This window comes from Nomascus leucogenys, chromosome 13 (genome assembly GCF_006542625.1).
Source record: "Nomascus leucogenys isolate Asia chromosome 13, Asia_NLE_v1, whole genome shotgun sequence".
Taxonomy (NCBI): Eukaryota; Metazoa; Chordata; class Mammalia; order Primates; family Hylobatidae; genus Nomascus; species Nomascus leucogenys.
In genome coordinates, this window is record NC_044393.1 from 83,127,172 (window position 1) to 83,152,254 (window position 25,083).

At 37.9% G+C, this 25,083-nt stretch overlaps 1 protein-coding gene across 1 annotated transcript in view; it reads left to right on the forward strand.

The window, feature by feature from the left end:
* Nucleotides 1–25,083, forward strand: part of LRGUK (leucine rich repeats and guanylate kinase domain containing) — a 139,727-nt gene that overhangs the window by 49,749 nt on the left and 64,895 nt on the right. Inside the window, exons 9-14 of the mRNA XM_003261359.4 lie at nt 279–365; nt 1,803–1,909; nt 7,468–7,587; nt 16,204–16,300; nt 21,541–21,654; nt 23,802–24,003. Of these exons, the coding sequence (XP_003261407.1) occupies nt 279–365; nt 1,803–1,909; nt 7,468–7,587; nt 16,204–16,300; nt 21,541–21,654; nt 23,802–24,003 (727 nt within the window). The remainder of the gene's footprint in view (nt 1–278; nt 366–1,802; nt 1,910–7,467; nt 7,588–16,203; nt 16,301–21,540; nt 21,655–23,801; nt 24,004–25,083) is intronic.

A 25,083-nucleotide genomic window follows, 5' to 3' on the forward strand; every position in this document is an offset into this window, starting at 1 on the left:
AAAGGAAATGAGGATAATCCACCTGTCCTGTTAATCTCTAATCTCACAAGGAGATTAACAAGAGTGTACAGTTGAAGACCTTTATAAGTTACAAGGCACAGTCTGCATTGAGTTAATGTAAGGGGACTGGGAAGTGTGAAATGCATAGTCCTGTGAGGGTGTGTATGGGAATGATGAGGTAGCAGGTGAAAGGCCCAAGCTCATGAAAACCCAGTGCTGGTGCTTGTTGATTTTGGAAAAGGAAGGCAACTGAACAGTCCTCTTGATATTTTAAATAGGAAAAGTCTGAATATTGGTTCTTCGTAATTTTTATGCTTCTGCGGTTAACAAAATTAGATCAGAAGAAGATTAAAGTGGAAGAAAAGGTATGTAATCATGTCATACCATTACCATTGTGTTTATGGGTTAATATGCTCAAAAGCTCGTGTTGCCTGCTGTGGAAGCAATATAATCAATAAATAAGACACATAACAATATGTACATTGATTCATTTCGGGAATGTTTCCTTGCCTTAGGATCTGTTCATTTAACCCTCTGCAAAGGTGAGTATTAACACAAATGGAGTGAAAAGCCTGATGGCTTGCTGTTAGTACAGTGAAGAGGCTGGCTGTGGGGAACAGAAGCAACACTCCACTTATATAGGTCACAGCTTTATGGCAGACTATCAGTTTGAAAAACTATCCTATTTGGAAGGTGTATGATTCTATCTGTGTTACCTGAAAAATTCATTTAACAATAAAATGTATTATAATGTCACTCTACCATATAATCAAAAGGTACTCAAATAAATCACTACTCTAATATTTTAAATCCTTAATTCTGCTCTTTAAAATAATGATTCATCTAGTCACAAAATTCCAGAATAATGAGACCTTGAATGCTAGCACCTGCCTCCCTGCTTTTCATACTCATGGTCACTGCTTTGTCTTGCTTTAGTAGCTGGTGACAGCCAAAATCTCTACTAATGAGAGATTTCTTACACTGGATGCAAATTTGAGACGGGAATGAAAACAGGTATAAATATGTAGAGAGGCATGTATTCCATCTCATAAATGCCTTTCTGAAATCTTGGTTAAAAATAGTTACAGATGCCAGTCTGTCATTATTCTCACACTCAAAGGTACTTATTAGATTCCTCTTTTCCTTTAACATTTTGCAAAAGGAATACAATTTAAAACCATGTATTAAGTAAAGATATGGCATATGATAGATGAGGATAATGTATTTAGAAGAATGGGAAAGACAAGGGGATGAAGAACTGTACATTATGAAGAAAAGGCCCATATCCTTGAATGAAGGAAGTTATGCTAAATGAGGAGGAAGTTTTGGTAGAATTTGGGATTGTGGGAATTGTTCTTGGTGAAATGGCATGAGGAAAACATTCCCCATGCATCAAAACCTGGAATCTACAGCTGTAAGTTTTATTCCTTTTTCACATATTAAAAGTTAGAATGTTTACTATATTCAAAGTGATCATGGGCTTTAGAGGGGCTGTGGGTTTTGTTTGGTGGTTTATTTTTTTTTATTTTTTTTTTTGCCATTTTCCCTCCCAAACCAGGCAGAATAAAGGAGTAGGAGATCAAAAGACTCCACTGAATATTTTTAAATAATTATCATTTCTTAAATTTTAGGAAAATTAGAGTAGACATGAAGACTGAATACTAATGTTAATGGGTGTGTGTTAAATTATTTTGTGTACCTGGCTGCACGTGTACAACATTTCATTAAGGAAAAATCCAAGCTTTGTCTTCTTTTTAGAAACAAAACTTTTTTTCCCTTTTACATCTCTAATTCTGGAAAAGGTTTCAGCAGTGAACAAATATGATCCTCCCCCTGAAGTGGTTGCAGCTCAAGACCACCTGACCCATGTTGTCAACAGCATGATACAGCCGCAGAGGATCTTTGACAGGTACTTATTAGGAATCCAAAGGCCGGAATTCAGGGTGAGCAAGCAAAAGACAGCCTCATCACTTCCCCTAGCCCCTATTTTGTGACCCCTTTATTTCCGATAAAGGCTGCTTTTCCCCTTCTCTGAGGTAAGGGGCCAAGTCTTTATTTGATAGACAATATTATCTCCGTTATGGTATATTATTAATGTCGTGTACTTGAATGTGTTGCTTGCTTGCTGGTATTTTCCCAAGCATGGTGATGAGTTGATTCACCTTCACTAGTTTTTCTGGCCCCTTGTATGGTGGCCAGCCTGTGCCATACAACAGTGAAATCTCCAAAAAAAAAAAAAAAAGATCAATTTTTCTGCCTTAGGAGAGAAACACAGACCTTAACCTTAACAGAAAATTGTGATAATTTATATCCATTGTAAATTTTCCCTCAGCTGTGAATGAATGCTAAATACCCTTGCCAAAGGCTGTTCCATGAATTCACATTATTAGGGAGTCCCTTAGAAGGAAGCCCAGCTAGCCTAAGGAAAACCTGAAACAGTCTTTGCACTAAGCTGCGATAAAGTCAGCAGGGAGGAGTTGCCCAGCTCGGTGGAACACATGAACAGAGTCTCTCACCTCTGAATTCGAAGACTGATTTACCATGCTTTCTTCATTTCTTTTTAAAACAATCTGTTGGAACAGATGGCCATTTATGCTATAAGTATAATGCAGAAATTCTATCAATACCCAAAGGCATTTTAAAAATACTTGTAAAATCTCTTGGATATAAATGGCTTCTCTTCTTCATGTGGTATTTGCTCCTGTACTTCACATGGCTGGTTTCCCACAGAGAACAAAATGTTTTATTTTGCAACCCAGGACATGATTTTTACATATAATTTAATAATGTAGACATTGACAGTTTTACGTTTATGGTGGCCCTCTAGGTGAAATGAATTATCATTTATTACATACATCTGGAAAAACACATTTGATTCAAAAGAGGGGCATTTATCTCCTCATTGTATTTCTTTTCTAGTTTATGGTATTGCTAGTTGTTTCATGCTTTAGGGTACATTTAAATAAAAACATATATCAAAGAAATTTGCAGCAGTGTTTGATAAACACATATGTCTTGATCATTTCTGGCTGTCGGGCAAACAAGAACAAAGGCCAAGTAGGCCCAGATGTTGCAGGATGGAGTGGCATTCATTGTGGAAACTCATGAACAAAGGACCAGTAGCTAGTGTGCAGGCCTGCAATGTCCTTCCTACTCTGTCTAGGCCAGTACACAACTCTCTGTCAGCACCAGAAGTCAGGATCCAGGAGAGAAACCCCAACCCTTGGCTTTGGGACTTGTATGCTGCCATTACTGGGGAATCACTGTCCCCTCTCCTGGTATAGTTGGGGTGAGGATACAGTATTAAAATGACATGGCCAAACCTTGACTCTGGTCTGGTAGTCATTGATAGCTTCTTACCTTCTGATATGACAAAGTTCTCCAGACTCATCTTGTACATGTCCTGTCCCAAATCTGGAATCAGCCTTTTCTGCAAGAAGCCCCAGTTTTAGTGAAAAATAGTATTTCCCAATTCCAGTCTGGGGGTTAAGATACTCATTGCCATCAGCTTGGTCATTTATTTAGAGGCCTTTTAGTGGAAAGAGCTAAGAATGTAACTCTTTTCATCAATTCATCTGTCTATCCATCCATCCATCCATCCAATCTATTTGTATCTACCTATATCTGTTCTATCTATATCTATCTCTGTCTGTTTGGGTAGACCTATCTGTGTCTATCTATAGATAGATGGATTAAATACCTCCTGATATTAAATATTAAATATTAAATACCTCTTGATATTTACAATTTGATTCCAAAACTACAGTTAAGCTTTTACTCAACCTCCTCACTGTTGTATGGGTATTTCCTTTTTTCCCACACCAAGAAATCTGGTTCTAAGGGACACAGAGGAAGATGAAATTACCAAATCCCATAATTACTCATTTGAAAAAGTCCTAGATTGTACCACAATGGTATTAGAATACCAGTACTAATATTACCACCAAAATGATTCCTGAAAACATTAAAAATATTTTTTGCCTACAATTTACCCATTTCCTCCCATGTTTTTTATTGTGGTAAAATATATGTAACAAAATTTGGCACTTTAACAATTTTAAAGTGGACAGTTGAGTGGCATCAAGTACATTCATAATGTTATGTAACCATCACCACCATCTATTTCCAAAACATTTTCATTACCCCAAACAGAAACTCTGTATCCATTAAGCAATAACTCCTGGTTCTTCTCTGCTCCCAGCCTCTGATAAGCTCTAATCTACTTTTGTCTCTATGAATTTGCCTATTCTATATATTTCATATACGTGTCAACCACCCCATTTAGAAAATAGTGTTGTACTGTATTTATATTGTCAAAACATATAGCCATCACATTCCATGTTTCTCCTTCTTTGCTCTTATTTAGTCTTAATTCTCTGGCTAACTACATAGTTGTTGCTCACAACCAGTCATTATATTGATGTCCCTTGAGTCACTTTGGGTGTATGAAGCTTGTTTTCTAGTATTTTCCTTAGGAAGGGATAGGGCATCAGTATCTTCTGAATTCTTGCATGTTATAATGTGTGCCCTTTATACTTGAAAGTCATTTTTGCTAAATGTAAAATTCATGACCCACGCCTTTTTCCTTGAATATATTAAAAATGTTACTCCATTGTCTTTTGGCATAAAACAAAATCTGATGATAATTTAAATTTCTTTCCCTTATACATAATGTCCTTTTTTTTTTTCTAACTGGAAATTTTTTTTCTTTTTCTTTAAAGCCAAGTAATTTTACTAGACTATGTCCTGGTTTAGTTCTGAGCTGATATTTCGGGTATAATGTGTGCCCTTTCAATGCATAGTGTTTTTTGTTTGTTTGTTTTAATTTCAGGGAATGTTTTTTGAAGTATAGATTTCTGTTCCTTTGGTTTTCATCTTCAGGAATAAGCTCTCTTTTGCTTATTTTCAATGTTTGTCACTTTCTTTTTCTTAGTTTTTTTTTTGAAAAAATATATTTTGAGGTAATTGTAGATTCACATGAAGTTGTAAGAAATAATACAGAGAAATTCCATATACCAGTCACGCAGTTTTCCTCAATGGTGATATCTTGCATAGCTATAGCAGAACATTAAAACAAGGAAACTGACCAGGAAATCCACCACCCTTATCGGATTTCACCAGTTTTGCATGTACTCTTTTGTCTTTAGTTCTATTTACCTCTGTGCAATTTTATCACGTGTAGATTCATCTTAGCACCACTACAGTCAAGATATAGAGCAGTTTTATCACAAGGATCCCTTGTAATACTCTATAATAGCCATAGCACCTCCCTCCCTCTCATCTTCCCTAACCCCTGGAAACCACTAATCTGTCCCTGTCCCTATCTATAATGCTGTTGTTTCAAACATGTAATATAAACAGAATATACAGTATATAGCCTTTTGGGATTGGCTTTCTTTTTTTCACTCAGACTGATTCCCTGGAAATACATTCGAGTTGTTGCATGAATCAATAGTTCATTCTTTCTTATTGCCATGTAGCATTCCATGGCATGGAGGTATCACAGTTACTTGAACTGCTCACCTGTTGAAAGACATCTGGACTGATTCCAGTTTTGGGTGATTGCAAATAGAGCTGTCATGAACATTCATGTTCAGGCTTTTGCACATGTACAGCTTCAGGCTGCCTGCTCTTGGCAGGTACCCAGTGGCTGTTTTGGGGTTCACTTGCTCTCAGATCTGTCAGATGCTGCCCATTGCTTCCCTCTTCTTCCTCCTGCATTGACTATAGTCCCACACAGATTTTGTGGGTCCGTGGCTCTTGGCGATACTGTTTCATGTACTTATATGTGTTTCCTGTAGGCTTTTGCTCTCAAGTTCTTCTGTGGGAATTCAGAGAGATTGAAAAACTATGCTGTTTCATTGTTTCCACAGACTCTTCTCAGAATCTACACCTTCATCTTCATAGAATCCACACCTCAGCCATGTGGTTTTTTAAAATTTTATATTTTATTCTAGGTTGCTACAATTTGTGTCACGAGTAGAGTTTAAACACATCGTTCAGTGTGTTGCAGGAGATTTTATTTTATTTTTTTTATTTTAATTTTTGAGACAGTTTCACTCTTGTTGCTCAGGCAGAAGTACAATGGCGCCATCTCGGCTCACTGCAACCTCCATCTCCTGGGTTCAAGAGATTCTCCTGCCTCTGCCTCCCAAGTAACTGGGATTACAGGTGTGCACCACCATGCCCACTAATTCTGTATTTTCAGTAGAGACAGGGTTTCTCCATGTTGGTCAGGCTGGTCTCAAACTCCTCACCTCAGGTGATCTGCCTCAGCCTCCCAAAGTGCTGGGATTACAGGTGTGAGCCATCGCGCCTGACTGCAGGAGATTTTATTAATCAATTCATTCTTTAGTCCAGTCTTCAGGCTTGGCAGCCAAACCTACATTTGTATATCAGCTGTCCCTTATTAACTATCACTTTGCACAATAGCAAAGACTTGGAACCAACCCAAATGTCCAACAACGATAGACTGGATTAAGAAAATGTGGCACATATACACCATGGAATATTATGCAGCCATTAAAAAGGATGAGTTCGTGTCCTTTGTAGGGACATGGATGAAACTGGAAATCATCATTCTCAGTAAACTATCGCAAGGACAAAAAACCAAACATCGCATGTTCTCACTCATAGGTGGGAATTGAACAATGAGAACACATGGACACAGGAAGGGAACATCACACACCGGGGACTGTTGTGGGGTGGGGAGGCAGGGACGGATAGCATTAGGAGATATACCTAATGCTAAATGATGAGTTAATGGGTGCAGCACACCAACATGGCACATGTATACATATGTAACAAACCTGCACATTGTACACATGTATCCTAGAACTTAAAGTATAATAATAATAAAATTAAAAAAAAAAAGAAAAAAGAACTATCACTTTGAGCAAGTTAATTAACCTCCTTGTACTTCAGTTTCTTCATACGTTAGAAGGGGATAATGACAGAAACATCTTCATTAGCTTCCTGTGATAATTAAATGAGGTAATACATGTATGACTCTTAGAATGCTTCCTGGCACATAGTAATTGCTCAGGTAAATTTTAGCTATTACTGTTAAGTTGGCTTTGCATACCTGCATTCTAATTCAATAGTTATGAATATTTATCTTAACTTTACAGTCTTATTTAACTTTAACAGTCTTATTTCTTTCATTGATGAGTTTTGGGGAGGAATATTTCACTCTAGCAATCAAGAACCAATAAATACTATATTTTTCCTTTAAAAGTCATGTTAAAGTAAATTTACAGAAGTTCATATTTTACCTTATTTGTTATCTATGCTTCGAATATTATTTTTGACATATAATCAGTCTGTTTCTGGAAAGGACAGCTATTCTACTCAGTGTCTTATATAGCAAGTGCTCATTTAGCCAGGTTAATGATGGCCTAATGGATGTAGTTAATGTCCTGTCTCCCTGACTGCAGTAGGAGAACTGACTCTGGTCCTGTGTTGTAGCACTCTTCCCAGCCTGGATGCCCCTTATCCTATGCTGATACTAGCTGGTCCTGCAGCTTGTGGGAAACGAGAACTTGCCCATTGCCTCTGCAGACAGTTTAGCACTTACTTCAGATACGGGTAAGTTTGTTTATTGGCTTGTTAAGACTTGGAAATTCATCCGAATTATTGGAGGTATCAATAATTCTAGTAAAATCTCCGATATTGCTAATGTTGGCTATTAATTTTAAGCAAGTTCAGAAATGTACAAAACAACTTAATATTTAAGTTACACTTTATAGCAAAGCCAAAAGTGGTAAGTAAATTGAATGTTCAATAGATGTTAACTCTTGGTAAGGACAGAGCACCATGTGAGTGTTAATCCTTGATGGTAAATTATTGATAAAATTGGATCAATGTGATTACCTGGTTCTAGAATGATAGAATCTTCATTCTTGTGCCATTCTAATCGATATGGTAAAGATGATTGCTGAAGTATACTTCTAGCAATAGAACTTACCATATAGCAGGAAGAAACAAAATAATTTTTCTTTTTTTTAATTTTTTTTTTTTTTGATACAGAGTCTGCTCTGTCACCCAGGCTGGAGTGCAGTGGTGCGATCTCGGCTCACTGCAAGCTCCACCTCTTGGGTTCACACCATTCTCCTGCCTCAGCCTCCCAAGTAGCTGGGACTACAGGCGCCCACCACCACGCCCAGCTAATTTTTTGTATTATTAGTAGAGAAGGGGTTTCAGTATGTTAATCAGGATAGTCTCGATCTCCTGACCTCATGATCCGCCCACCTTGGCCTCCCAAAGTTCTGGGATTACAGGTGTGAGCCACCACACCTGGCCGAAACAAAATAATTTTTCTTTTGTCAAGCAGACAGTAAACATACAGCAATGACTCCCCTGCTCCCCGCTTTCCCTCCTCCCGCCGACAAAATAAGCAAGCAAACCAGCATGGCTCATTCATGCTGTTCCCCATCTTTTGCATAAAAGGCTTATCGGCTTCTTTGCCATTTATTATACTGTGACATACATTGTATTTTTTTCAACTTTAATTTTCCAAATGCTTAACTTAATTCAGTCTCAGCCCAAATCACCCTCCAGGGTTTGAAAATAAATATCTTTTTAATTAAGCATAATGGCATTTGAAGGCAGGCTTCTCCTGTTGCCTTGCAGTATGATAGCATGAATTACCGTGTTGTGATGTGTGATGGGCAGATCTGTACTCAGGGACAGCCTCTCCTGTCTGAGCTTGGAACATGTGCCAAGGGCACTTGAGCTTCTTTGTCTCTGACAGGTCTTCCTCTTTTGAGGTGTATTTCAGGAGGAAGGAAGGAGAAGGGACAGCAAGTTTTTCTTTTTCTTTCCTTCAGGTTAGCATTCAATATACTTCAAGTTTTCTGGAGCAAATATTTTGCTTAGTGATGTCTTTTTTTTTTAAATTTTATTTTATTGTTATACTTTAGGTTTTAGGGTACATGTGCACAATGTGCAGGTTTGTTACATATGTATCCATGTGCCATGTTGGTGTGCTGCACCCATTAACTCGTCATTTAGCATTAGGTATATCTCCTAATGCTGTCCATCCCCCCTCCCCCCACCCCACAACAGTCCCCGGAGTGTGATGTTCCCCTTCCTGTGTCCATGAGTTCTCATTGTTCAATTCCCACCTATGAGTGAGAACATGCGGTGTTTGGTTTTTTGTCCTTGCGATAGTTTACTGAGAATGATGGTTTCCAGTTTCATCCATGTCCCTACAAAGGACATGAACTCATCATTTTTTATGGCTGCATAGTATTCCATGGTGTATATGTGCCACATTTTCTTAATCCAGTCTATCGTTGTTGGACATTTGGGTTGGTTCCAAGTCTTTGCTATTGTGAATAGTGCTGCAATAAACATACGTGTGCATGTGTCTTTATAGCAGCATGATTTATAGTCCTTTGGGTATATACCCAGTAATAAGATGGCTGGGTCAAATGGTATTTCTAGTTCTAGATCCCTGAGGAATCGCCACACTGACTTCCACAATGGTTGAACTAGTTTACAGTCCCACCAACAGTGTAAAAGTGTTCCTTACCCAGTTAAAATAGAGGAACATATCCAAAAAACTAGACCCATCAAAAAACAAAAAACAAAAAACAAAAAAAAACCCCCCACACACAAAACTCCAACTGAGTTTAAAGAGTTTTTTAGAGGCTGAGCGTAGTGGCTCACGCCTCTAATCCCAGCACTTTGAGAGGCTGAGGCAGGCGAATCACTTGAAGCCAGGAGTTCGAGACCAGCCCAGCCAACATGGCAAAATCTCATCTCTACTACAAGTATAAAAATTAGCTGGGTGTGTTGGCATACACCTGTAATCCCAGCTGCTCGGGAGGCTGAGACATGAGAATCCAAGATTGTGCCATTGCACTCCAGCCTGGGCAACAGAGCGAGACTCTGTCTCAAAAAAAAAAAAAAAAAAAAAAAGATTTTTTTTTTTAGAGGTTTTGGTGAATCAAATTTAGAATTGTCTGTCATCTCTTAAACTGGTTTCCTCTTGTACTTTTTGTGTACGGCAAAGAAATTACTTTTAGATTAGTGGTGCCTGTCAGTGAGCTGAGGATGTGGCTACAAAGATATATAGGACAGCCAGAAAAATAAGTGCAAATTATTTCCTAATGCTATTACAAAAAAACTTCCTTCCCTGAAGCTACACACGTTCAAACAATGTAAACACTATTTCAAACAGGTCCATTTATTTAGATATTTAAAATTACATCCTTTATTTGAACAACTCTAGGCCACAAACACTATGGAATAATTTATTGATTAATATATTTTAAACACCCTGAAGTAACAAAAATAAATTAAAAGTTAATGTTAGAGTAAAAATATAGAGTACTTCATGTTTCTGTGGATGTACTGAACCTGTTTTAAAATATAAGCTAGACACAATGAATGGAATGACAAACTAAGGCAAAAGGGTATGTGCTATTTTGCTAATGCGTAAATTTGGAACTTTTTAGCAAACCAAAGTGACCTATGAGGAACCAAGGTTTTCTCCAGTTCCTTTCACATCTCTGATACCAGTTATGTTACAAATCGTTGGTAGCCCAGTCCTGTTTAGTTCTCTGTGATACGCTACTGCTAAGACATACTTTGTTGGATATGTTTTTAGAGGTGTTTATTGACTCATCATCAAGATTCGGAGCCAATCTGCCCTTACATTCTTATCTGGTGAGGCCTCCCAATTACTCATTTTCATTGAATCTTTTATTTCCCTAATTAGAATGCTTATCCGTCATGCTTGTGATTAGTTGATTTATTGTCTGCTTTCCCTGCTTGTCTCATTGAGGGTAGGGCTCATGTCAGCCTTGTTCACCAATGAGTTCTCAATGTCCAGTATATGGCCAGACACTTAATACGTGTGTGATAAATATTTGTTAAATAACTGACTGACTGACTGATTGAGTAAATGGTTGGCTTAATTAATGGCATTGTGTGCAACAGATCATATAAATGACTGTAATAAGAAGCATGGGTGATTTTCCCCAACCTCCACTGATGGAGCTACACAGAGATGAATGGATTCATCCACTTGTTCATTCTTTCAATAAATATTTATTGAATTCCTCTCTTGTGCTAGTCCCTGAGGGTAGAGCAGGAACAAGACTGGTGAGATCCTTGCCTTAATGAAATTTGTAATCTAATGGGGGACTCAGACCTTAGATAATTAGTGCTATGTGAAATTTAGGTGGAGGCACAAGATAGCAAAACAGAATCCTAAAATTAGCTTCATGCTCCTGTACTGTTACCTCTGCCACTGCTATTTTTCTCTTCTGGCTGGAATTAGTGGTGAGTAGAAAGACACTCCTAACTGCCCCCCTCCCAACTACAAACTCATTCATCCACCTCCCTCGGAGTTTCAGAAGCACCATCCAACTGTTCCCTGTCATCCTCATGAAGGCAGAGGTCAAGGTTTGTTCAGTGGCAAATTATTCTAAGAATTTTATCAAGGCACAGATAAAAGACTATGCATCAGATGAAAAAGGATATTAGATAGCTAGTTACTTTATCCATTGAGAAAGTAAGATAGTGCTACCATTATATGCAGCAACTGGTGGGGGGAGGGGGGAGGGACAGCATTAGGAGATATACCTAATGCTAAATGACGAGTTAATGGGTGCAGCACACCAACATGGCACATGGATACATATGTAACAAACCTGCACATTGTGCACATGTACCCTAAAACTTAAAGTATAATAATAATAATAAAAAAGTAAAACTAAAAAAAAAAAAAACAACAAAGCATATTCACACATTCTCAAGGGCAAGTCATTGCTCTTGTTTAGATTTTCTTTTCTATTATTCTTTATCCAACGTAAGTTTTATTGATTTTTAATTATGTGAAAAGAAAAAAGGCATGCATAGAGTCTCATGGTGAAACATAAAAGCATTTACAAAGGCACTTTCTCCACCATTTGCTTGAATCATTTCTTTCCTTCCTTCTCATTTAATTTTTTCCTGGCATTTTACTTCCTTTCTAAATTGCATTGACCCAAGATGAAGACATTCAATGAAATTTTCACATGCTAAGTTGCATATCTAGATATATAAATACTGAAAACATAACTCAGTCACATAACAAATATTGGTGTGGCTGAGAGATTTTGCTGTAGTTAGGTTTTGATTTTACTATTTGTTCTTGGTTTTAGAAATATGTTGAATGTTCTTTCTTTACCAGTATTAGTTATGGATGACCTGGAGATATGCATTTACTTTCTTCAAAGTCTCTCTATTGATTTCCAGCTGAGCACCCCACAAATCAGTGACTTCCTGGAAAAGTGCCGGATAATGAATGCAACACAAAACAGTATCAGCATGCCTGTTTATCTTTTAGATTTAAGGCCATGAAAGTGATCTGAATGGCCCTGAAAGAAAAACTTTATCCTTTCTTAGATCTTTATTTTATAGTCATCTCTGTTTTCATAACTTTCTCATGGTGTTGACTACTAAATATATTTTATTTTTAGCATTATAATACAGTAAAATAAAAGACCACAGCTATTTAGCTACATGAGATGATATGAGCTGTAGCAACCTGAATAGCAGTCTCAACTAATGTGTCTGTTTATACAATGTGACAAATTTGTAGAATGGTTCATTTATTCATTCATATTTATTGAGCACTGTGCAAATGCTATATGCTGGTGATAAAACTGTGAAATGAACAGGCATGGTTCTTCTCCTCCTGGCAGCTTACAAAGTAGTATGGGATTTAAACAGGTAAATGCTAACAAGATAGTTTGATGGGTGCTATGATGAGGGAGGGAAAGAGCCTCTGAGATAGAAATAAAAGAGAAGTAGGAAGTGGGGCTTGAGTTGGGGGTGTATTCTAGGCAGAGAGGACAGCATATGGCTCAGCTATCAAGGGAGATGGCAGAAGATAAGACTGGAAGGACAGACAGGGGTCTGGTCATAAAAGATTTCTAAACAGGGAGGGGAATGGCGTGATCACATTTGCATTTTAGAAAGCGTATCCTGTTGGCAGTTTGGGAAAGGGCTCAGGGAAGGAAGTCTGGAGACAAGCAGACCAGGTAGAATGTAGTGACAGGTGATGATAGCATGAGTCAGAAAATGGTGTGTAGTTACTGAAAAGTGGGCAGAGTAGTGGCTTCATGGAGTTTGATACTTAGATACAGTATGTGCTGGAATCTTTTGTGTGGAGGATCACTTAAATTGTGTCCAGCAAGCTATTGACATATATTTGCATTGGGTGTTCAGACCAATTTCATTTACCTCCCAAATTCCTTTAGGAATACCTGGGCTTTGTGGCTACCCATTGATAGAGCTCACTTGCTAACAATGTGATGTGCTGTAATGTGCTTGAATTCAGATGTGCTCAGAGCCAAACCTCTGCTTAAATATTTGCAGTAACAAGTTCATTATTTCCTGAGGCAATCTGGTTCAGAATTAAGATTCTAAATCTGCATGCTTCTGAATGACACTGAAAAAAAATTCTACTTCCTCATCCACCTGCTAGCTCTTCTTAGATATCTTTTCTTCCTGTTACATTTCCCTGGATATTTTAGGATTCCATTATTTAGCCTGGCTTTCCAATTCCTTTTCCTCTTGATCATCTCCTTTCTGTGAACTTGGTTTGGTAGTAGCTTCAGTGACACCTGGCCATGAATTGGCACCCTTAGACTTTTAGGACCAGAGTTGGAGTCTGGGGTTCATCTCTAACTTAGTCCTTTTCTGTGTTAAGTGAAATCACTGGGATTATGGCTCCCATTACAAACCATAATTTAACTAGTAAATTAATTAGTAAATAATGAATATGTGGAAAGATTTAGACAAGGGAAAAGAAGAATTTTGAAGGTCCTGGCTCAAACAAATTTCTTTGTCTAGAATTTGGTATCATTTTTCCTATGTAAGTTTAGTGAAATGTTGCCTTCACTATGAAGCATTTTCTTTTTGAGATGTTCATATTTGGGCAGCATATAACACGGTGAACATTTCTATATGTGAAAATTGGATGACAAATTAAAAAACACAGATCATCTTAGGTTCTTCTTAATAGGAAGTCTGCAGTGGCTGCAGGTTCTGTCATCAGCATTCTGTACATCAGTGGAGCCATCTCTTTATTTACCTGCCTAGAAGCTTCAAATTACTCCTTTGTTTTGTCTTTCTTTGAGAAATTCAGAAGAAATTCTTGCCACTCAATTCCTTTGTTGAGAAATGTAAGTTCAGCATAATGTGTAAAGGCTATGCTAAGGGTTTGCTGCAAGGGTGCCAAGCTATTGATTTATCTTCCCTGACTGTCAAGGACACCAATAGACAGAGGGTGTCAGGTCTCTGCTAAGGCATGTGAAGAAATGCCAATGTTTTCAAACAACAAAACAAATGCCACAGTGTTTTGACAGCCTTCTCTTAGAATGTACTGTCTTTCCTGAGTATATAATTTAAATATGATATTAAGACCTTAAAATTTATTAGTACAGTTAATTCTTAAGTATAATGGAAAGGGAGCAGTGGTATGAATTATAAACACTTATTTGTCTTTGACTTTGCAATGAAGAGCCTTTCGAGGTTGCAACTTTACTCTCTGAATTAGTATGATATTAACAAGAATTGACTTTTGAGTCATCTTGGCATTGCTACTTAGTAACATTACTTAATCGCTGTGCCTCCAGTTTCATTATTTGTAAAATAAAAATAAGAAATAATACCTAGCTTATGGTTTTTGTAAGAAATAAATGAAATAACATGTCAAGTGTCTAGCTAGTCTCATCTCTTATTTTATTTTATTTTATTTTATTATTTATTTATTTAAACAGAGTGTTGCTCTGTTGCCTTGGCTGGAATGCAATGGGGCAATTATGGCTCACTGCAGCCTCAAACTCCTGGGCTCAAGTGAGCCTCACACCTCAGCCTCCTGAGTAGCTGAGACCACAGGCACATGCCACCACACCTGGCTAATTTTTAAATTTTTTTGTAGACACAGGATCTCACTATGTTGCCCAGGCTGGTCTTCAACTCTTGGGCTCAAGCAATCCTCCTGCCTTGGCCTCCCAAAGTGCAGGGATTGCAGGAATAAGCTACTGTGCCTGGCTCTTATCTCCTGTTTTAAAACTACAGGAAAATCTAAAAATCAGTTTGCATTTCTGCATTTAACAGTGGAAGGCAGAATTATATGAACTCAAGAGTCCTGGTGGTTGGGACCACCATATTCTTGTTGTAGGACCAACACTGGCCTGCTGTGTGACCTTAGAGGAGTTAGTTTTGTAGTCGTCTATAAAATGGAGTGTTTAGCAGCTGTTATCCACTTCTCATGTTTCATTTTTCATTCATTTTACAAAAATTTATCAAATGCCTACTATGTGCCAGGCATTGGGAATGCAGTGGTGAATAAGACATGGTCCTCCCCTTTAGGATTCATATGTTCTGCTGGGAAAGATAGGGAAAAACACATAAATATATAAAAGAAAGCAGTTCTGGGGATAGATAGTAGTTGAGCGGTAAGCAGTTCTGGGGATAGACAGTAGTTGAGTGGTGTGCTGGGATGGGGAGGCTATTTCAGACAGTGGAGAGAAGAGGCCTCTTTGGTTGAGTTGAGACTTCCATTCAGCATTGGCACCATGGATTGCCACAGGGGGTTTATACACAGTGTTGATATGGACCAAGCACAGGGCACATGAGATAGATTTGCCCTCAAGTGGTGGAGGGGATGGGCCCTGAACATATAATTGGAAAGCAATTGGCAAAGACACTGAGGCTGTGGAAATGTAGAGATGAATAATCCAGCCATAGAGGTCAGGAAAGGATTTTTGGAGGGGTGACATTTAAACTGAGTTCTGAGAAACAAGTAGGCCAGCCACGTGGAAGGAGAGAAGGACAGCCTGTGGAAAAGGCTCGTAGATTAAACATGAAAGCAGGTGGGTGGAAAATAGTTGAGTGATAAGTATTGATTTACTTCTTAAAGTATTACTACATGATGGCAGAGGAAGTGGTTCAGAAGGTGATGAGTAATAATGAGTAAAAATTTGGTAAGGATAATCCAAATTTTGTATAATCCTTATAGATGATGGCAACTGAATATAATCTAGCACTTCGAAACCAACATATTCTCACAACTGTATTACTTTATGATTTATGATTTGTGGATTAACTTCATTTTTTAAAACATACTTTATACTCAAACCTTTTCCATTTTGAATTTCAAGTTAGAAATAGACTAGGTGATCTGTTTTATGATTTCAGGGCCTGTCATACCACAAGACCGCCTTACTTTGGAGAAGGGGATCGAGTTGATTATCATTTTATCTCTCAAGAAGTTTTTGATGAAATGGTAAACATGGTAAGAATGTTTGCCTTTGTTTTTATTGCACAAGAAATACATGTTCGCTGGCAAAAATGTTAGGAAATAGTTATAAATAAAAAAGGAAGAATTAAATGTTGTGCTTGCTATGAGAGGTGAGTTCTCTTACTGGGTTGTTTTTTTCTTAAAGTGCTTAATACATCATTCTTCACATGCTTTTTTATTTTATGGTCTCAGAGAAAATATTGTAAATTTCCAGTAAAAATGAATGAGTAGGGATTTTAAGGAGCTAGAACTAAAGCAGTATGAAAAATTCTTGTGATCTGTGCTTATCAGTAGCTTCTACTCTTATTAGTCAGATTTACTCAAGAAAAACAGTTCTTACAGAACCAATGGTACACAAAGCTTGTAAATTAAGTATGTCTGGGGATTTGGGTATTCTGTCCAGAGAGTAGTCTTTCTGTGTATTATTTGTGGTGCTTTCTAATTGTTACAACCCTAAGCACCATTTCAATATGGTATGTCCCATTTAGTTGGCTTGTTCTGGACATGTTACCTTCCATGGTCATGTTCCTGTTTGAGAAGTTCTCAGTCCTGGAGGCCAAGCTGTTCACTAATGCAGATGGCAGCCCTTGCTAGAAGATGGGAGATGATCCCTAACTTCTTTGAGGACTATGTTTTTACAAGGTCAAGGTAATTACCACGCATTAGTCCATTTCACAGACACTCAGAACAGTCTTGTTTAAGTTTTGGGTTTTTGCATTTGTTTGTTTTTTACTGAAACCCTGACAATCTGGTTATTGACAGTAACTCAAAACACTCTTGTTTTTGAATTCGTTTTCTTCAAAACAACTTATTTGTTCCTTCTTGGCCTTCACATACAAAGGGAACTCTCATAATCCTAGCATGTTTTATCTGTTGAAAGTATATGCTAATGTAAATATGTATCTGCCCATGACTTCAGTTAAACTGAAGGAGTAGCTCATATTTTCATCACGACCAATGAATCTGTAAATCTTTTGTTTTTACTTCACCATGGCCCATATTTTTGTTTATATCTTCATTGTTTCTATCACCAAGTAAATCCTACACCACTTTCTTTTCTTTTCTGAAGCCCACTGAACTATCAGATGAGGGACTCATCCATGTTTCTGCTTTTGAAAGATTACCATCCAACTGGTGATTCCCTTATAGCTACATATTCTCTTTCCCCTTTCCCCTTCTTTTTCCTTCTTTCTTCCTCCGTTCCCACACCCAAAATAATGGACCTGGCTTACTCTTCATTGTACAAAATCATGGAACATTTCAGCATAGGCTTTGCAGTTTCTATGAGTTTAATTTTGAATGGCCAACTCTATACATGGTGCATGTTTTCTGGACTTCTCTTGTGTTTCTGGAGATATACAAGTGAGAAAATCCTATGATCCCTGGGCAATTTTTCTTCTAACTTTGTCAAAAGAACATCTTGGAAATTCTTTATAATTTTCTCTCCTAGGGCTATATTTTGGCAGTTCAGTTTAATTGATTAAGAGTACTCTGGGACTTTATGTTTCTAAAAGCCTCAATAGAGATTTGAGAAGTTATCTTGATATTAGTAAGAAGCATTCTCTTAGAACTTTTTAGGTTGAAAGACAGCTAGTTCCCAAAATTAATGTTAATTTCTCTTGTTAGAATATGAGGCATTTTTTTTTTTCACGTCAGTTCATCTGTTCTCAGTACCCCATCTGCTCTCTGGTGTTTCATACCTTATCAGATCTGTAATCTAGTCTGGTTCAATTCCTAGTCTAAAAAGTCACTACACTTCTATACTATATTTAGTCTTAGAATTTTACTACCTCTACAGAAATCCTCCTGTGTTTGAGAAGTACTTATTTTTACTGCTTCTGATAACATATATATACATTTCAGGATAATGTAATTTTCTTGAACTTGAATTGTGCCTCTGATCTCTTTTCCTTTAATGTAAGCTTGAGACTGTTTGATAAAGAGAGACAAACTTAGAGATGACAAACCCATGACACATTGTCAGCTTTGCCAATCACCCACAGACACTCAGCCTTCTGTTCACAGAACCCCCCTCTACACGGCAGCCACCCAGACAGCCTGCCCACCATCCTCCATTACAGCAGGCCCATTGACGGACAGCCTTGGCACACCCTTACTGTGGAACAGTCACACCTTTCTGCTCTGACAGGTACAACACATAGACCTGCCCACCCTCCCCCACACAGGCGCCTCCTCCATGCCATCAGACACTTCCCCCACAACACACAATCATCCACCTAACATGCCCACAGATATAAGAATCCTTTTTATGGACACATACACAGTCCCCAAAGAAACTCTCCCTCTCCTGTAGCAATAAAACCACATACCCTGAGGTTTCTGGAGTATGACTATTGCTATTTATTAGGAAATCCGTATGCAGCAAGAAACCAAAGTAGCATCACCAGCCAGAATGGTGTGGAGGGAAACCACTTAATCTCAATTCTTAAGAAACTTGTAATGGGGTCTCTTTTATACCTATGTACTATGCAAGATTCCTCCCAACTCTATGTCTCTACATCTTTCTAGAAAATGGTTTTTTTTTATTATCCACAGTGGAAGATCCTTGTACATAAACAATAAACAAACTTACAGTATATATCTGAAAAGGAATTCAAGTATACATTTTGAAAACAGTGAGTCACAGAGTGTTAATCAGGGTTCTCCAGAGAAACAGAATCAATAGGATGTGTTTATGTATAGAAAGAGATTTAGGGTTGGGCTCACACCTGTAATCCCAGCACTTTGGGAGGCTGAGGTGGGAGGATTGCTTGAACCTAGGAGTTTGAGACCAGCCTAGGCAACATAATGAGACCCTATCTCTTCAAAAAATAAAAAATTAGCCTGGTGTAGGGGTTCATGCCTGTAGTCCCAGCAACTCAGGAGGCTGAGGCAGGAGGATTGCTTGAGCCCAGGAGGTCAAGGCTGCAGTGAGTTATGATTGCCCCACTGCACTCCAGCCTGTGTAACACAGCAAGACCCCATCTCTTAAAAGAAAGAGATTTAGTATAAGAAATTGGCACACATGGGTTATGGGGACTGGCAAATCCAAATCTGCAGTGTGAGCCGGGCAGCCAGGAAATCCCAGTGGGTTCACCTTGCCCGCTGCCTAGACAGAGCCGATTTTTCAAGACGAGAATTGCAGTGGAGAAAGAATAATTCACACAGGGCCAGCTGTGCAGGAGACCACATTTTATCATTACTCAAATCAATCGCCCTGAGCATTTGGGGATCAGAGTTTTTAAGGACAACTTAGTGGGTCGGGGGAAGCCAGTGAGCCGGGAGTGCTGATTGGTCAGAGATGAAATCATAGAGTCAAGCTGTCTTCTTGTACTGAGTCAGTTCCTGGGTAGGGGCCACAAGATCAGATGAGCCAGTTTATCGATCTGGGCAGTGCCAGCTGATCCATCAAGTGCAGGGTCTACAAAATATCTCAAGCACTGATCTTAGGAGCAGTTTAGGGAGGGTCAGCATCTTGTAGCTTCCAGCTGCATGACTCCTAAACCATAATTTCTAATCTTGTGTCTAATTTTTTAGTCCTATAAAGGCAGTCTAGTCCCCAGGCAAGAAGGGAGTTTGTTTTGGGAAAGGGCTGTTATCATCTTTGTTTTAAAGTGTAAACTAAGTTCCTCCAAAAGTTAGTTCAGCCTGTGCCCAAGAATGAACCAGGACAGTTTGGAGGTTAGAAGCAAGATGGAGTCAGTTAGGTTAGATCTCTTTCATTGTCTCAGTCATAATTTTGCAATGGAGGTTTCAGTGGTGCAGATGAAATCCAAAGGCTGACCTTTTTGTTCTATTGAGGCCTTCAACTGATTGGATAAAGTCCACCTATATTATGGGTGGCAGTCTGCTTCCTTGAAGTTCACCAATTTAAATGTTCATCTCACCCCAAACATCTTCCAAGTTGACACATAACACTAACCAGCAGATGCAATAAACAAGATAAAGTGTCTATCTGAAAGGAGAGCCAGACGTGTGTGTATATATATATATATATAGAAAAGGAGTCACAGTATTTGTTCCAAATAACAAAGAAAGTATGACATTGAAGGAGTAAAATAGTAAGGATATTTATTGTTGAGTTTTTAACTTTTGGAATATATAACATAAACTTTTGATTATGGAGGATGTGGATTTTCCTCATCACCTGCAGCAGACACATTGCCCAGAGACCCATCCCCCAACCTCAAAAGACGCCCTATGCCTTCTGGTCTCTGACCTCTCTTCCCTGACAGACAGCCCATCCCTATACCCTCACATCTCCAGAACATCTGGGGCCAAGACTCAGGGTAGCAATAGACCCAACTACTGCTGTTCTTAATGCTGCCACCACCATTTGATGGGATTCAATGCAGCCCTGGAAGTTTTCACTTCATTGTTTATTTCAAAATCACGTATATGAGAAGTCACACTTGCCAAGATCATCCACGTTTTTATTCCTTCTGTTGTCATCAGTTACCCAGTTTAGATTTGACCTAGTGGTTTAATGAATATAGTATTGCCAAAGAAAAAATCACAGACAATTTTAAGAGACGTCTTTTTACTTGCCCCCTTTTTTTTCCCAAGGGAATACAGTTTTTGGAAGAACGGAGCTTCCAGAATACAGACAGAGGCGTCATTTATAGTTCAAATGGCTATAGGGCAGACACCAATTCTGCTGGATGACATTTGGGGCAGTTTCAGTAGAAAGCTATCTTTATGAGGAAAAACAGGATGGGTCTGGTTTTTCAAAGCTTTTAGGATGTCCCCGTAATTCATGGCCTCCCAGAATTATCCGTAATTCATAGCTTATCTTGGAATGCAAGGCTTTTGGAAAGGGAAGGCTTTTCTGCATTGCCTGGTGTGCTGGCACAGCTGAAATGGCGGCAGTAAAGGGCAGGCCATTAGTTTTGTTCTCTCAGTAATGAAGGTTTTGGTGCGGGTCTGGCAGGAAGTGGGTAAGTAAACAAAATAGTCTATTTTACCATATGCTGCAGTGCCTTAACACTCCTCAACATTTTGCCAGCAAATTATTTCTAAAAACCTATTTTTTTTTTGTCAGCTGAGAATTCTGAATAAATTTCTCTGTCACAGTTTGAAATTAAGTTTCATTTACCCCATTGTCATCCTTATACAGTTGCTAAAATCTGTAAGGTTTTTGAAATTATTTAGAATAAGACATCAAATGATTTTAGTTATGTAAATTCCATGATGGCTGCTGTTATATGAAAATCTTTGTTCTTCTCGAATTCCAGGGGAAATTCATTCTAACATTTAGTTATGGTAATCACAAGTATGGATTAAATAGGGACACCATAGAAGGTATCGCAAGAGATGGTTTGGCAAGCTGTATTCATATGGAAATAGAAGTAAGTGTTTTCATTCAACCAATTAATGTGTGTGTAGTTTGTGTGAGTGTGGTGTGTGTATGTGTGTGTGTATATATATATATGTATAAACTTTTTACTGATACATAATTGAGGTACATATTTGGGGTACATGCAATAATGTATATACATATTTGAGGTTGCGGAGGGGGTTACAATGCACAGGCAACACATTGCCAGGCACAAGATAAGATATTCCGTTTATAATTAGCATGGGGGGCAAGACACGTGAAACATTAAGTGACAGGAGTTAGGTTACAATACAAGAAATTGCACAGATATTGTGAGTGAAACTGCCACTCGAGCTTTATTTTCTGTTATTTCCTCACTAAATGCTCCTTTTTCTTTTTAGAGCATGGCTTCTGTTTATATAAAAGGGTATAGATAAAGCCTGATTCTCAGAGTGTGGAACTGGTTCCCCATCCCCTCAGGACAATGGCAGCCCCATGTGGCCAACTTTGTTCCTTCCTTCTGCATGAGTTGTGTGGGCTGTGCTGCCATTTAACTGCAGTTGCTCACTAGGTGTAATATTTTCATACTTCTGGCAATTTAGACCTGTAGATGTCAGGAGATTTTTCTCTCTACCCCAATACCCTGTCTTCCCCCAACAATGATCTATAATTAGAGTATATAGAAGCTTCTCCAAAATTAAGATCCAGAGTAAAACTATGAATTTCCCACTCATTTATTATTTAAAAATATAGTGTTATTACATACTTGGAACCTTCAAAAATAGTTGATTGTTTTTTCAAGGTCCTTTAACTGAGCAGTATGACACTTCTGGAATTAAAAAAAAAGCAATTATAAAACTAATTCAATTAGATCAAATATACAGAAAACAAAACCTAGGCAAATCGGGTACATAATCTTCCATGTCAACTCTGAATCTTTTTTTTCCTTTGTGATTTCACACAGTAGGAGACTGCAATTCTCTTCTGGCTCTTTGTGTTGGTATAAGTATTTCCTAGCTTACACATTTCTTCCAGCTCTTTAACTTTCCTGACTTAGAATATTTCCAATCTGACTTCTCTGTGATTAATTGGTTTTGTATCTTTAAGGAAGGTTTTCTTTGTTTCTATAATAACTAGCAAAAATAAAAGATCTTTTCTAAAAAATTTCTTCATTTGACAAGGCAGAAACAAAAATTAATGCATTTGTGAGTCCAGAAACTCTCCATCTTTTGTGTCTATCTTTCACCAGTCCAACAGTTATCTGAGCAATGGCTCCTGTTTCACTGTTTTTCTCCCTGGGAGTTCACTCTTCCTCATTTCCAGGAGGTTGAGCCTATAATCCACACTTGATTCCCCTGATTCTCCCCAGCTGAAGTATTTTTGCAGACTGCCCTGGTCATTGACTGTTTCAGAAATTGTTTTGGAAATAGCCTGTATTTCTTCCAACTGAATTTTTAAAACAAAGATTTTGAACATTGAGTGAAACTGATTGAGATGGAAGGGACTTTAGAGTCCATTTGGAATGGCTCTTTCATTTCACCCGTGAGGAAACTGATAGCCAGAGAACTTGAAGGATTTGTGCGGTGTCTACAGGAGCCAGAGAGCTGCAGTCGTGACCAAGCCCTCCAGACTCACAGACCAGTCAGTTCCTTACACAGTTCCACGCTGTGATCTCCTGGTCTGCAGGTTACGAGGAGCTTGGCCTTCCCAACCAGGGTGCTGATTTAGGTGCAGAAAGGGTCCCAAGATGATGACAAAGGGGTGACAGAAGAGCCTTTTCTCCCTGGTAAGATCTCTATCTCCTGGTGCTCCACAGAAGCCGTTTGAAATATAGAATTGAAATTACCTTTCTGTAATAAAGTTGCAATATTGCTATGAATGTACCTATTTTATATCCAGCAATTTTCTAACAGTCATATTCATTAGAATGATTAATTAAAGGAAAGCCAGGTGGAGTGAATTGTAATATTTCCAATGACAATTTAAAACTTGATGAAGAGAGAAATATAATCCAATCTTGAGATATTTATAGAAAAATAGTAGCTAACTATACAGATGAAATAAATTCTTCAATATATTAATAATACTACTTCTTATACCCATGTTGTCAGATGGCTCCAAAATGATTTCTAAATCATGTATCTATTTCCAATTTATTATCTTCCTTTTAATGCACAGGGTGTAAGAAGTTTGAAATATTCCTATTTTGAGCCTCGTTATATCCTGGTGGTGCCCATGAACAAGGAAAAATATGAGGGATATTTGCGGAGAAAAGGATTATTCAGTCGTGCAGAAATTGAATTTGCTGTCTCCAGAGTGGACCTTTATATTAAAATTAATCAGAATTTTCCGGGATATTTTGATGCAGTAATCAATGCAGGTTGGTAATTTTCAGCAAAGTTTTGTTTTTGAAATGTAAGGTTACTGAATTAAAAGTTTGTTTCATAGGGATAAAATTCTTGGGTAAAAGCTATTTTCCTTGTAACGATGAATCACAAAGAGCTGCGAAAAGGGATAAGAATCCAAGAGGTCTAATCTTCCACTGTTTTAATGAGAGCATTGTCTCAATTATTTCTTAAGATTGTAGCTAATAAGATTTGGTGTAAAATGAGCCTGAACTAAGTTCATTTTTTAGGGGACATTGTGAGAACAAAGTTAAATTATATATAATTTGAAATACACATTTAAATTTCTAGAAAGGCATATGAAACTCAGGTAATTTGATTATAATCTACACATAGGTTAAAAACCCAACTACTCAAAATATTATAACTTAAAAATGTATGTGTAAAACAAACATTTTCAGAAACTAGCTTAGAAATGACCGTTTAATTTAAAGCAATAGTTCATGGGAGAATTTATCAAAATATGAAAATTTCTATATATATGTATATATATTTTTATACATATAAAATTTCTATAGATATATTCTAGGAACATATATATATATATATGTATATATATTTTTTTTTTTTGAAAGAGAGAGTCTCTCTCTGTCACCCAGGCTGGAGTGCAGTGGCGTGATCTTGGTTCACTGCAACCTCTTCCTCCACCTCCCAGGTTCAAGCAGTACATCTGCCTCAACCTCCCGAATAGCTGGGATTACAGGTGCCCGCCACCACGCCCAGCTAATTTTTGCATTTTTAGTAGAGACGGGGTTCTACCATGTTGTCCAGGCTGTTCTCAAACTCTTGACCTCAAGTAATCCACCCTCCTCAGCCTCCCAAATTGCTGGGATTACAGGCATGAGCCACCGCACCTGGCAAATTTCTATTTTTAAAGTGCACTATATTACACAGTCAAAAAAAGGAATGAGAACATTCTCTGTGTCTAGATAAGGAAATATCTTCAAGTCATACAGTTACTAAAAAAGACAGGTTTACAATATAGTATGCCATCATTTACGTAAAAAAAATTAGGCAATTTTATTTTCTTGTGCTACATAAAAATGTTCTCTGGC